This window comes from Leiobunum rupestre, chromosome 11, assembly GCF_980474605.1.
Source record: "Leiobunum rupestre chromosome 11, qqLeiRupe1.1.hap1, whole genome shotgun sequence".
Taxonomy (NCBI): domain Eukaryota; kingdom Metazoa; phylum Arthropoda; class Arachnida; order Opiliones; family Sclerosomatidae; genus Leiobunum; species Leiobunum rupestre.
Genome location: NC_143394.1, coordinates 2,917,887 through 2,932,925, shown reverse-complemented (window position 1 = coordinate 2,932,925; position 15,039 = coordinate 2,917,887). Strand labels below are relative to the sequence as shown.

The 15,039-nt window shown below is 36.8% G+C and overlaps 1 protein-coding gene across 1 annotated transcript; it reads left to right on the top strand.

Moving 5' to 3' along the window:
- The first annotated feature begins 350 nt into the window (after positions 1–350).
- On the top strand, positions 351–1,856 carry LOC149921114 (uncharacterized). The gene is made up of 4 exons (XM_090163916.1): positions 351–673; positions 733–852; positions 934–1,043; positions 1,114–1,856. Exons 1-4 carry the CDS (start codon positions 351–353, stop codon positions 1,854–1,856), a joined length of 1,296 nt encoding a protein of 431 aa, XP_090020042.1.
- The last annotated feature ends 13,183 nt before the right edge of the window (positions 1,857–15,039 follow it).

Sequence of the window (15,039 nt, the reverse complement as noted above, 5' to 3'; positions counted from 1 at the left end):
GCCAAATCCAATGAGCTCACTGAGAAACAAGAGAGACTGGCGGATTTGAAGTAAAATAACGGGCAGGATCTACGAAATACGCCGATCGTCGATATAATGCTACTTGGTCGTCTGTAGTTCTCAATTGTAGCCTTCAAGTTAAATACGACGCTTGGAATCGATCTGGAAGATAAAAAGTTTTAGTCCAACGTAGTCAAAATCTGGCGCTCACTACTTGTGTAACCGAAATCGGAGGACTTGGTGTTACAATTTCATCCGCACTCAAGATAAAGTGTATTGTTTTTGTTGCCGGCATTTTATCAGCGGCAGTAATACAGCTTTTATTGATGGATTGATGGATTGATGGATATATGGATTGGAAAAATATGTCCAAAAAATTCGAAGGACATTTTACTTCGCCTAAATCGTTGCACCAACAATCCTACAAAAAGCACCTAGACTATTTGGAATTGAAATCCCGCGGCACAATAGCGTCTCAGGTTAATGACCACCATAAACTAGACGGTATTCGAAATAGAGAGGTGTTAGCTACTCACGTGGAAATTGTTTTATTACGCGCCCAACAAGATCTCGCGCTTCGGGGACATAGGTCAGACGGCAAAAATGAAAATAGAGGGAATTTCGTTGAAATTTTAGAACTGTTGAAAAGGAAATGTCCTGATTTAAGGACCAAGTGCGAGAGTATGCCAAATATATGCATAGTACCATTCAAAACGAATTAATTAATATTAGTGCTAGTTTAGCTAGACAAACCATTGTCCAAGAAGTTAATGAATCCGGTGGCTTTTACTCTGTTATTGCGGATGAAACTCGTGAAAATGCAGATGTAGAGCAATTAAGTGTTTGCATTCGGTATACTAAAAATTAAATAGGCGTCGTAGAGAGATTTTTAGGGTCCACAGATTTGCATAAGTTTGATTCTGAAAACCTCAGCTTAGCTATTATAAACCTTCTAACACAAAGTGGTTTATTAATTGGAAATTGTGTTGCACAAACATACGATGGGGCTAGTGTTAGAATTAGAATAGAAGGGGCAGTAGGTGGTAACTGTCCACTGCTACGCTCATCGGTTAAATCTCGTTTTGGTTAATTGCTGCTCTAATATATTGGCAGTGAGGGAATTGCTTGGTTTACCTCAAGCAATCTACAATTTCCAAAGCAATTCGGTTATTAGAAGCCAATGTTTTGAGGAATCCCAGAAAGAGTTGGGCTATGACGTCGTCCTTAAAATGCCTCAAAGTTGCGATACAAGATGGTTTAGTAAAAAGAAAGGAATTCATAATTTTAGAAATAGGTTCAATTCTGTTGTTTTAGCATTAGAAAATGTGGTTGAGAAAGGTAAACCTGAGGAAGCAGCTGAATGTCGAGGATATATTTCTCAATTACAGAATTTTAACAACTTAATTTTGATTGTTGTGTTAGACGAAGTTTTAGGTGTTACAAATTCGCTGTCGGAATACTTACAAAGTTCTAAAGTTGTTTATACGGAAGCCGTTGCCATTTGCTCAGCTACTGCAACTACCTTAGAGGAAATTAGGAGCTCTGAACGCTGCGACTCAATTTGGGAAGAAGCTTCGAAGTTGGCGGAGTCCGTTTTTATCACGGTACCGGATCGCAACAGTGAACTTTTAGCTTTAAGAAAACGAAAAATAATCCCAAACAAAAGGCTAAAACATAGTATAATCACATGCACGACGGGAAGTAGAGAATCGGAAGCAAATACCATAAACAATCAGTTGAGATCCACCTACCAATTAATCGAAAAATTTCTATCGGAAATGAAAACTCGACTACTGGAAAACAGTGGGTTATTAAAGAATGTAATGGCTTCTGATCCCGAGTCCTTCTTCGTTTAGATTTAAAACTTCTATTCTAGTTCTCTGGATGTTTACAGATTTTGTTCTATTTATGAAGTATAATTATTTTAAACGACCGGTCATAAAACTCGTGAACTCAAAAAAAATAACATAATTTAAATTAAAAATATGTAGGGGGCCTCAATATCAACTAATGCCTACCCGGAAAAAAATCCTGGCGGCGCTACTGGTATTTCTGACTGAATTTCGCTTTTTTCACACAATCCTAATGGATTTGTGTTAACTCGGCTCACGTAGTACAGTGTAGCTGAGGTCACCGTATTCGGTATAATTCTCCAAGAATTAAGCTTAGAACGGCCGGGGATATCCGAATCGAAAAGAAATATCATGCCCTCGGTAGCCCGTTATGAACTGTGGAGATCGGGGGCCCCCAAGTTGGGCATTTGCCCATTTTAGTAAATTTTTGCGATTTTCGACTTAAAAGCTACATACTTATTTTATATTAAGACCGACTTGGTTGAAAATTATACTTATAGTTAGAGCTAATCATTATTGAACTTCGTTTTCGGTTGCATTAAGAAATTGGTGTTTTTTATAAATTAAAGTGGCCTTCTTGTTGGAATGTAGCTACTACGTCACAACTCTAACTTTGGTAATATCCGGTGCGCGTGCGAACCACGCGTGTGAAGACTATTCTAATAAAGCTATGACATCGTGACGTAAGATCAACATAAAAACGAGTTGGGCAAGCGTAGCTGAATTTATAAAATAACTATTCGCGAGACCTCACAACCCGCCTACGCACTATGGTTAAATTTGAAATTCGTACCAACTGATACTCATTCGCGTTATTTTCAAAACCAGGTATCTTTAAAAAATGGGTTTGTCTAAAAATTTATTTATATTAACGTGTTTGGGTTTCGCTACCTTATTTCAAAAACCACGTAACTCAGAAAATTCGGTTTATCTGAAATATAATTTCAGTTGAGGCGTTCGCGTTTCGCTACCTTATTTCAAAAACCAGGCAACTCGAAAAATTATTTTTGATCAATTCGCTACCTTATTTCCAAAACCACGTAAGTCGGAAAATTCATTTTTGATCAAAATCCTCTGGATAGAAAATTTGTTCAAATTTAATTTTAATATTGAAAATATGTTTAATGCATCGGGTGGATTGTTTGTACTTAAATGTCCGTGACATATTGTTATCCTCACATCCTCTAACCAGAAATGACTACCTCAACATCGTGTTGTATAAGTAACAACACTAACACTAACTGAATTTAATTAACTTATTATAGAATTTTACTGTTCCCTTAATGAACACCTAATTTGGAAAACTTTAAATTTATCCGTAAATGTGCGAAATTAGTGTTTGTTTTAAAGTGAAATTACTAAAGCTTATATCAAAAGTCAAATATATAGAACACTCTGAATGTTTATTACTAAAGCTTTTTAAAAATTTCCTGGCATATTTTATATAAAATTTAAAAGGTTTTTTTCGAGGCGGGGTTCCAAAGAAACATAAGCTTCTTTTTAATATAATAATCAGCTTAGGCAATATCCAAGGAACCATCCTAGGCCCAAGTCCTCTAGCGACCTTTATTGCCTTTAATTCCGGGGGCCAGGTTAAATACATTGAACATCAACGGTGGCAAAGATTACCGTTGTGGCAAATTTAATGTACTTCACGTGCAATGAAAACAGGTACTGTACGTGATGGGGATCAGTGCGAATATGGTTTAAGAAGATGAATTATTATTATTTTCCGTTTGATGCCTTGTCCCCTCCATTACAGGAGGTTGCTAATCTGGTGAACCAATGTGAAAGACTCGGCAAGAAGCTTGCTCACCAGGTTGTATGGGGAAACAGTGACTGCAACCAACGTGATGATGACTTAATGGCGTATTTGGTTAGTACTAAAGTACATGTTCTCAATAAACATAATATACCAACTTTTGTTACAAGTAACATGAGAGAGATTATTGTTTTAACTTTGTGCACAGAAAATGTTTACCCTCTGTGACACAATGGCATGTGTCTAAACTTTCGGATCAAAGACCAATATATGTTTCTGTTTTGGTCAAACCTGCTCAGGTAATTACCGAAATTGCAATCCTAGATCAACTAATTGGTCTAGGCATATGGAAGACCTTGATCTTCATTTACGAGGATGCGTTTCCAAGCTCTCCTCGGTGCTGTTGATCACACGCAACAGTCCATAATCAACTAATACCACCAAACTGTTCAGCAAAATCTACAAACCAGCAAAGGTTAGTTCCTTGGTGGAATAATGAGATTGGTATAGGCTTCGTCGGGTGATTGGTCAACCTATAAGCAGACCCTCATTTCCTATCATAAGGCCATCCGGGAAGTCAAAAAGGCTTCCTGAAGGGATTTTTGTGAGAATATCTCTGATATTCCCAGTACGGCCAAACTAATGAAAATTATGGCGCATGACAATAGAAAACATCTGGATACTATTAAGTTGAAGGGTGGTAGTTACTCCACTTCTGGCAAGGAGACACTAACGCATATGCTGGAGGTTCACTTTCAAGACTCCAAAGTCACTGAAACAGATGACTCCTATGATCTTCCGCTTCGGTTCAAAAGAACTAAAAAGTTAGATTGGGATGTGTCAAAACAAGTTGTCACTCACTCCAAGATTATGTTGGATATAAAGTCATTTAAGCCCTACAAGGCTTCTGGGCCGGATGGAATCTCACCCAAAATATTGCAGGGTTTGTATTGCTCTTGGGCATATACCGGGCTCTTGGAAGCATTCAAAGTTTATCTTTATTCCTAAACCCGGGAAAATCAGTTATCTCGAGGCTAAGGCATTTAGACAAATCAGTCTAACTCAATTTCTTCTAAAAGTATTATAGAAACTACTTAATGCTCAGTATGATTATCAAAAGGGCAAATCTACTGAGACTACCCTTCATGGCATAATTAACTGCCTTGAGCGTGCAATTTAGTTCAAAGAAATAGCGTTAGCTGTTTTTGGGGGTGTTCTTTCACCCCTACTGTGGTGCTTGGTTGTGTACGAACTCTTGGTGAAGCTAAACAGGGATGGCTTTTATTGGATCTATACTATGATAATCAGGCCTATGCTGACATATGCAGTGGTTTGGTGGCCGAGAATAGTACTTAAGTCAGTTCAGGCTGAATTACGAACTGTCAGCATTATAGGAGCTATGAGAACAGCCCCAAGCGCTTCTCTATCGGTTTCAGGGTAAATGATTGACACATAGGATATAGTAGTTAAAAACAAAGTAATAAATAAAGGGAGAAAACAGCGAGGTCCTTAACCATGTCGGCTTAAGTATGAGGATCACCATCTATGTTTTAAGAGTATAGTATTTCTTTAGTCTTTCGCGTACAGGTAACAAGTACTCTTTTGATGGAGTTTATCGGGGTGCTATTCTGGAAACACTGGAGATGATGTTGATCTGAGTCCATCTGTAGTAAGTCACAGTCTTTAATATAGAACACTCGAGAATCGATGTCGGATGGTATGTCCTGTGTGTATACATTGAGCAGTAACGGTCCCAAAGTAGACCCTTGTGGCACATTTAGTGTACTTCAAGTGCAATGGAGACAAGTACGTGCGAATAGGGTTTAATGTACGATGAGCTAAAAATTTCGCGTATTTCCGTGGATTTATTTTAAAACGGAATGGCAGCTACACAGTCGGTCATTACTCTGAACGCGAAACCGAGCATTCAACTAGCTCACTCCCCTATTCACCATATCTGGCACGATACAGAGGTAAGCCGAAATTCGTTCGTATTTTACATAATATCTCTGCGCATAAATTTCCAAATAACCCCTGTTTACTTGCGTAAAATCTTTAATATTATAATTAAAAATAAGATTAAACCAAAAGATAAAATCAGATTAAAACAAAAGATTAAATAAGATTAAATCAAAAGATTAAATAAGATTAAATCAAAAGATTAAATCAGATTAAATCAGATTGAATCATGATTAAATTGTTTAAATCATTATTTAATTGTTTAAATCATTATTTAATTGTTTAAATCATATTTAAATAGTTTAAATCATTATTTAATTGTTTAAATCATTTTTAAATTGTTTATATCATGATTAATTTAATAAAATCATAAATAAATTTATTAAATCGTGATTACTTTGATTAAAACATACCTAAATTTATTAAATCGTGATTACTTTGATTAAAACATACCTAAATTTATTAAATCGTGATTTGAAGACTAAATCAATATTTTAATGTTTAAATAGTTATTACAATGATTAAATCGAGATTTTAATTATTAAATCGAGTTTTGTACGATTATTTCGAGTTTCGGTTGATTAAATCGAGATAGAAATGAATAAATCGAGATTAAAATGATGAAATCGCGATTCAAATTATTTGATAGAGATTGAAATGATCAAATCGTGATACTACTGATTTTATAGAGATTGAAATGATTAAATCAAGATTGAAATGATTATATGATGATCAGTGGTGTAGTCCTAAAAAAGAACCGGGGTGCTACCTGGGTACGGCCAATTTCGATTTCGCGTGTGATCGAAGTTAACTGTACCGGCCACTATAAATTTACGTCCAAATTCGATGTTTATCGCGATTGAAGTTGGACGTACCTATAGGTAATGATTTAAAATTGTCATGGTACTTTCTTACGGGCAAAATTCATAATAAATTCGAGGTTGCGAGGCTAGGCTAATAATAATACTTAGCATTCCTATGTCACCGAATTCTACGTTTGATTTTTGAAATAAAAATTTGCAAAATTAAACTACAGCGGCCTCATGGTTTTTTTGGTGGATAATGTAGAACTTGACGCGGAGATTACGTAGTTAATTTTTTGGGCCGCAAATGATAATATTTTTAATTAACTTAATTTTAAAAAGTTGTAATTTTTGGGGATTAGTAACGTTTTTCTTAAAAATAGTTTCGTCGTGTATCCGCCGACACAACACTTTTTCTCAGGGGCGCACGGCGCCCCCAGCCCCATTCTTATAATTAACGCTGGGCCATCTGGAATCGTACCTAGTGACATCGTAATTAGTGAAATCGTAAAATTATCCAAAGACTATACATTGGCGCCTGACGGCCCCAAGCACTCGCTTCGCTCGAGCACTGGGGGCGCGTGGCGCCTCCCCAACCCCATACTAAAAAAAGTCATGGGCCATCTATAACGCGACCTAGAGGACATTACCAAGCCTTACGCATCAAGTATATAATTTTAAATTGACTATATCTCCTTAAGTATTCATTTTTGAAAAATAATTTTAACGGCAATAGATTCCTTGCGAAAAATACTATATTATAGCACAATCAAAACAAATATATAGGAGGGGGCGCTATTCTTGAAAATAGCCGCATTAGCTACGTTCACAGTGGCGTAGCTGATGGTCCGCAGGGCCCGCGGCGCGGGGGCGCCCGCTCACCAAAAAAAAATAAAAGGGGGAGCCCCATAGAGATTTTTGCGGGAGGCCTCTGAGTTCTGTACGTTCACACTAGTTTTACAAAAGTATGCAAAATATCAAATACGAAGCGGTCAAGCGCTGAATCGTCACGGTACAATTCCATTGTTTCCTTGCATTTCGGACAATCGAAGCCCTTTGCCAACATGTTTTTTTTCTTGCAGCCATTCGATAATTTCGGCGTGATTACGGGATAGGCGATCCTATTCGAATAACGTAAAGAATTCACCCTCGTTCATGCTTTCGTCCGTCGATTCATCAGTAGAGTTTGTTGAAAAGTAACATGGACTTAAAACTAAGACGTGTAAAACTAACACTGGTGATAGCTGAAACAAAGAGTTAAAACCGAAACAAACGGTTAGTAACAAGCCGCGATGTAGGAGACAACACGACGAAGATAATTACATCCAAAAAACGTAAAAGACGTTACTAAATTCGAAGAATTTCCAAAACTTTAAAATTAAATTAAGAAATGAAATCTTCATTTGCGGCCAAAATTAAAAACACCCTCGCTATCTATGTGATAAGGTCTACATTATACGCAACAAAAACAAAACAAAAAAACATGAGGCCGCTGTAGTTAACTTTACCCTAAAAATTTATACTTTCTAACAATCCATAAACGTAAATTGTGGACTAGACTAAGATAACTAAACACAATAATCGTGTTTCTTAAATGTGACATCATTCTCTAATATTATTAAAAAATTTAAATTGGAAAAAAAAACACACCGAGTTGACTATAATCAGTCTAGAAACACCGAGTTGTTATGGTAACGGGCGCCGGGCGGTTAAAACACGGCCAACTTTGATCTCGCGCTATAGCGGCCAACGCATTCGCCGAAATTCCATAAGTAATGATTTTCCCGCTATAACGAGCGGGGCGTTGAACTCATAAATTTTTTTTTAAATTAGCTTCAATGCAAAACTATTCTAAAAATAATATTCCGCGGCATTTATTAGTACGTCATCATCTGCATATTAAATTAGCGTGGATGCATTGAGAACTTTATGATCGTCGCTGGTATATAAATTGAAGAGTAGGACCCCCGCCTTGACGGCCAACGGTTCACTGTTTGAACCATTGACTGTCACAGTTTGCGTGCGATTCTTAAGGTATGAGTTGAACCATTGTAGCGATATTGGATTTAAGCCTTTCTTCTCTAATATTTCGAGCAGTAAATCGTGATTGACGCTGTCAAAAGCTTTAGACATGTCTAAAAAAGCAACCGCAACATATTTTCCTGTCTCCAGAAATTGTATTATCCTATCGTGTAGATTTAATATGCTTGATTGCGTTGAATGTCCTGGTAGGAACCCAGATTGCATTTTATAGAACATGTTATTTACAATACCGTAATCCATGAGTTGCTCATAGGCGCTTCTCTCTAGGGTTTTGGATAGTGACTGAAGGATCGAGATTCCTCTATATTCGCGATGCATTTCGCGCCAATTTTTCTTTGATTGGTTCAACTTGTTTCGTATTATATTTGGAGAATTTGCAGTTATTTCAGTCTAGAAACACCGAGTTGTTATGGTAACGGGCGCCGGGCGGTTAAAACACGGCCAACTTTGATCTCGCGCTATAGCATTCGCCGAAATTCCATAAGTAATGATTTTCCCGCTATAACGAGCGGGGCGTTGAACTCATAAATTTTTTTTTAAATTAGCTTCAATGCAAAACTATTCTAAAAATAATATTCCGCTAGGGGCGCTCATACAGATATCATTTGCTCGTAGGTTAATATAGAATAATAATAAAAGCTTTATTACAGGATATTCTCGATCAGTCATAATGACTGTTTTACATGAGAGTCCGCTTAAGTGAAAATAAAATTACAGGTGTAAAAGTACTTTAAATAAAATAACTTATAAAGTTAAAATATATTTTTTAGGTCAGCTTTAAATATATTAAATGACTTCTAGCTTTTTAATCTAATGTCCATAATATTCCATAAGTTGGTACCGACAGTTTTTATGCTTTTATCGCTCAGAGAGGTAGTCCTTTTCAGACTGTTGAAGTTTGTTTCACTTCCTCTGGTTCCATAAGAATGTTTTGGATTTATTAATGGTTCAAATAGTTCCCAGATATATTCCGGGCATTTTTGGTTATATATGTTAAACATTAGTATTAGCGTGTGATACTTCGCCCTTTGTTGGAGGTTCATTCGCCCTAATTCCTTTCTTGCTGCAGTTGCTGAGGAATGCATTGGTTTTCCGAGGATTGATCTCGCACTATGTTTTGTAGAGTTTTAAGTTTTTTCAGTGAGGTGATGGGGGCGTTATTATAAAATATGTCACCATAGTCGAAGACGGATTGGACAAGAGCATCATATAAAATATTTAGTGTATGTTGATTCAAACTATTTAGAAATGCTTTATAGATCCATTGTTTTTGTTTCACTTTGGTGAATGTATATTCAATATAACTAATCCAGTTAAATCGGTCATCGATGTATATACCCAAGTATTTGAAAGTGGTGACTCTTTTAATTCCTATATTCGGTAACTCTGTTATATTGATTGTTGCTTCTCTTTTCTTTTTATTTGGGGAAAATATCATAAGGGCAGATTTTTTAGTATTAAGCATTAATACTTTAGATTCCAAAATATATAATGTCCATCTCTAAATCGTTCATGGTTTGATAAAGGTACTCCTTGGCATTTATTAGTACGTCATCATCTGCATATTAAATTAGCGTGGATGCATTGAGAACTTTATGATCGTCGCTGGTATATAAATTGAAGAGTAGGACCCCCGCCTTGACGGCCAACGGTTCACTGTTTGAACCATTGACTGTCACAGTTTGCGTGCGATTCTTAAGGTATGAGTTGAACCATTGTAGCGATATTGGATTTAAGCCTTTCTTCTCTAATATTTCGAGCAGTAAATCGTGATTGACGCTGTCAAAAGCTTTAGACATGTCTAAAAAAGCAACCGCAACATATTTTCCTGTCTCCAGAAATTGTATTATCCTATCGTGTAGATTTAATATGCTTGATTGCGTTGAATGTCCTGGTAGGAACCCAGATTGCATTTTATAGAACATGTTATTTACAATACCGTAATCCATGAGTTGCTCATAGGCGCTTCTCTCTAGGGTTTTGGATAGTGACTGAAGGATCGAGATTCCTCTATAGGTGCTTGGATTGTTATGGTCACCTGCTTTGAATATTGGTATAACTTTGGCCTCTTTCCAACTTGATGGAAAAAGTCCAGTTTGGAGTGAGTTGTTTATAATACGAGTCAGTGCTGGGGAAATAATGATTGCTATGCCTTTAATTAGTGAAACTGGTAGCCCATCTGTGCCTGTGGCTTTACTTGATGATAGAGTTTTGAGCATTTTAAATACTGTATCTTCACTGACGTCTTTAAACGATAATTTATTGTTATTATTCGCAGTTATGATTAATGGATTAATATTAGAAGATTGTGGGTTAGTTGCTTGATTATTTATGAAATGTTCATTAAAGTGCATTGCTAAATCCTTTGGATTGTTAATTATAGTGTTGTTGATTTGCAGTGAGGTTACTTGGGAGATTCTTGGTTTGAGATAAGGTTTGAGTACTTTCCAGATTTTTGTGGTACTTCCTGTATTCTTTAGTTGCTTTTTGAAGTAATTGATTGCATTTGTCAGCCATGGGGGTGTTTTTGCAGTTTTCCAAATATTTTTCATTGGTGCAAAATATCAAGTTGTCCACTTCCAGTTCTTCGACTCCATGGTCGGTATTTTCCACTTTAAACTTGCCCAGTGAGTTTCTTAGAGATTCTACAAACTGATCTATGTTCATGTCTCGATAGTCTCTTATTTTTGCCATAATGTTCGGTATTTTTGGGCAATATTTTTTCCTTAGGCAATATATTTTATCGTGATCTGAGCCTCCACAGGGTATAATACTACTTTCTATTATTCTATGTGGGTGTGATACATATATATGATCTATTAATGTTGCTGTTTCGGATGTAATCCTTGTCGGAGACTCAATTAATTGTCTATATGTTGAAAAATACTTTTGTAGGGTTTTGGTTTTGGGCTTAAGAGGTTTTTTTTAGGTCCATTTAAAATTGTTTCCATACTTGACTTGTCATTGGAAAGGGATAAGAGTTTTTAAGGTTGTAAGTCACCAGGAGGGTAATAACAGACTCCTAGTTGCATTGGCTTGGTATTTTCTTCATATAATATGCACCAGATATTTTCAATGGTGAAATGTGGTTCTATATCTTGTATTTAATTTGATTTAAAATTAAATTTGTTCTGTAGTATACACAGAGACCCCTCCTCCAATTTTATGTGTGCGGTCATTTCTGAAGATATAATAGTTATCGATGCTAATCAGTGAGTCTGGGATTTCACTCTTTAACCAGGTTTCAGTGACGCCGAGGATGTCAAAGTTGTGATCGTGGATTATTTTCCTGAAAACTTCAAAATGAGGTACCAAACTTTCAATGTTGATATGACCTATTTTAAGGCCTTTGTGTGATTTACTGATGTGTGCTGGAATCTCAGTGGGTCATACACGCTGCGAGTTTTCATTGGTGGTGTTATTATTTTGGGAGTCGCGAAACCGGTTTATTCTTAGTGGATATGGCCAGTTTTTCAGGTTTTTTATCTCTTGGTCATATTTCTTGTCACATTCTATTTTAAAGGCCTTTTTTCAGGTGTTTTTTTGGTCTAGCACAGTAACTGAAGCTTTCTCGATTCTTATGCTTTTTAAATGGTTGGTTATGTCATCTATTTCTGTTGTTCTTTCACAGTTCATGAGTCTATAGCTGAAAGTTGGCAAGTATACCATCTCCAGTGCTTCTTTTTCTTCACTTGTGCCTATTACTTTGTTGGAATCTTGGTTATTTATAGATAAGCATTTACAGTAAGTGCCTGTTGGCGACATACTTGAATTTAGCACGTCTGTTTTTTCAGTAGTGGAGCGCGTTATAAAACACTTATTGCGCACTTTAGGATCCTGTTATTTTACTGTTGGACGTATTTCGGTGATTAATAGTCCTTTATTTTCCATATATTCTTGTATTTGTTCTTCAGGGGTTGAATGTTTGAATCCACCCAGGAAAAAGTCGTTAAATTCCGTGGGTGGTTTTAATTTGCATATTGCTGCTTTTTCTGGTGGCATTAAACCTCTGTTTTTTGTTGATAATTTTTGTATTCTACTTTTATTTGTATCAACTTTATTTGATTTTTGACCATTTTTGTTAGTTGGGTTCGCTCTTTGCCTCTTTGGAGTTTCAGCATAATGTTTTCCAGCAGGAATCCTTATCGTTGATTTCTTGTTAGGTTCTTGTGTTGAGATCATTTGTGATGCATGTTGCGAGTCCTGTAATGGTTGTACTTCATTATTTGCTGTTTTGTCCTCTAGCGTGCGGCTTATAGCATTCAATTTCTGTGAATTGTCATTAATTTTCTTCTTGTTCTCCTTTATTGAAGTATCTATTTCTGTTATCTGGTCTGCAGGGTGTAGGTTGTTATCTATTTTGGCACTGAGGGCATCTGACAGCTCAGTAATGTTTTTTGCGTTCTCAAGTAAAGTGCTATGTGTGTCCTTTATTTCCCCTCATATCTGGCTAATTTCCTTTTTGATTTTCTCTAGATCCTTCTTTTCAAATGTTGCTGATTGAGAATGTTGTAAATTCTGTGATATTTTCTTACTATTTTGCTTGAGGGTTAGGAAAGCCTCTCTGCATTCTTGGCAAGCATAGAAACGTGCTGCTTTGAAATTTACACATTTGTTATGAAAATACTCCAAGCACACAGGTGACCATTGCTTGCCTACTTTGTATTTCATTTTTCCTTCCGTAGTTGCATAGTTCCAAACAATATTGCTTTTCGTCCGTTAATGTATTGTTAGTCATAGGCTTAGTTTCGGGAGCTCTTTTTCACACGTCTGTCCCAAGGCGCGTTTTTTTTTTAAATCTTCAACGAATGGGTTAGCCACTATAGCGAGATATCGAAGCTGGCCGTGCTTAAACACACTAGAGTGACGGAGTTTATATGAAGGCTAGCAGTAAAGTAGGAAGCGTGAAGATTAATTAGTAAATGGATTAAAGATACTAAAAATCAATGTTGTTAATAAACAAAAAATTTATACCAACTAGTACGCGGGTTGCAGTGCCAATGATTTACGATATAGAAGCAAGGCGCGCCCTGACAAATTGTAAAACAAGTGGGTCACGTGACCCAAATAATAGTCTTACACGAGCTTACTGAATCGAGTTTGTGAGTTAAACTAAGCCAAAAATAAATAAGCACGACGATTTATTTGAGTGTGCATATATTTATTAAACTACTATTCCCCAGCGCCAGTCTAAACGTAGTGACGATTCCCACGTCCTCTTCCCAGCCATTTCGCGGTACAGCTCTACCCCAGCGCCAGTCTAGACGTAGTGACGATTCCCGCGTTCTCGCCCCAGCCATTTCGCGGTACAGCTCTACCCCAGCGACAGTCTAGACGTAGTGACGATTCCCGCGTCCTCTCTTGTGTTGTAGGAAGATTCTTCTAGCTTTTGATTGTTACTTATAGAGGCTGATTTCCTCGCGTGGCTGTTATTCGCAATCGCGTGCGAGGATTCTTCTAATTTTAGTATGATTTATACCGTGCTGTGTCATGCCTACGGCGGCGGCGGCGGCGGACGCCGGACAACGGAGCGAGACCAGGAGTCTTACTAAGAGCCTATACGGCTCGTGTAAGACTAAAAAGAGGCAGGGCGTGCCCTGGAAAGATGAAATGAAGAGGCATGGTGCGCCCTGGGAAAACGGAAAAAATAAGGCGGGGGGGGGCCTGCCTTTGAAAAAAGCACCGGGGCGGCACCCTGGCCCGACTACACCACTGATGATGATTATAGGGTCACTAGTCCTAAGGACTATTTAAATAATTGATTATTCGGGATTCGTTTAAAATAGACGTGATGCAATTATCTGAAAAGTTAAAGATTTATCAATAATAATAATAGTAGAAAATATTAATTATATCACATTATTACCATTTTCAGTGAATTGTTCCATTCTTGAAAGCGGCGAATCGGTCTTAAGCTACTGTTGTAACACCATCTTCTCATGTCCGATAAAACCTTTAATAAAATGTAGAATATCAAGTTATCTGATGCCACAGCTCTATTTTTAAAAATTAGACAAGGCCTCATAAATGCAATGATTTGTTCAATTAAAAATGTGGTTATTACATCATCATCAGCCCAAGCTCTTGTCAAATTAACAACTTGTTTTTGTAAATTACATTTTCTTAACCGGGGCTTGGGTCGATGCATGGGGCTTGGGTCGATGCATTTCGCGCCAATTTTTCTTTGATTGGTTCAACTTGTTTCGTATTATATTTGGAGAATTTGCAGTTATTTCAGGTCCAATTTTTTGACTTGATTCGGAGTTTTCAGGTAATAATAAGCATGATACATTATTTTCGGAACTTTTATCTTTTTCAATAGATTACTAAGAAAGAGGCGTTTATAATAGCTTAATTTTCGACTCTGAAGACCATTATTAAAACATCACTAAGGAAATATATAGATTTAGCACCCACGAAAATAAACAAAACTGATATGTGTACTCCTGAAAGTTTGTATAAATTCCCTTGTTAAAAATCGTTATGCTAATTTCATTTCGAAAGTCATATGTCGATAAAAAAATATTTCCGGTAACTTGCTAAGAATGCCAATTGGTTTCCGAAGCACGTGTTTAACTTTCTTGCGGTGCTAAAGCTGGGCAATGGTGAAGTGAACGCC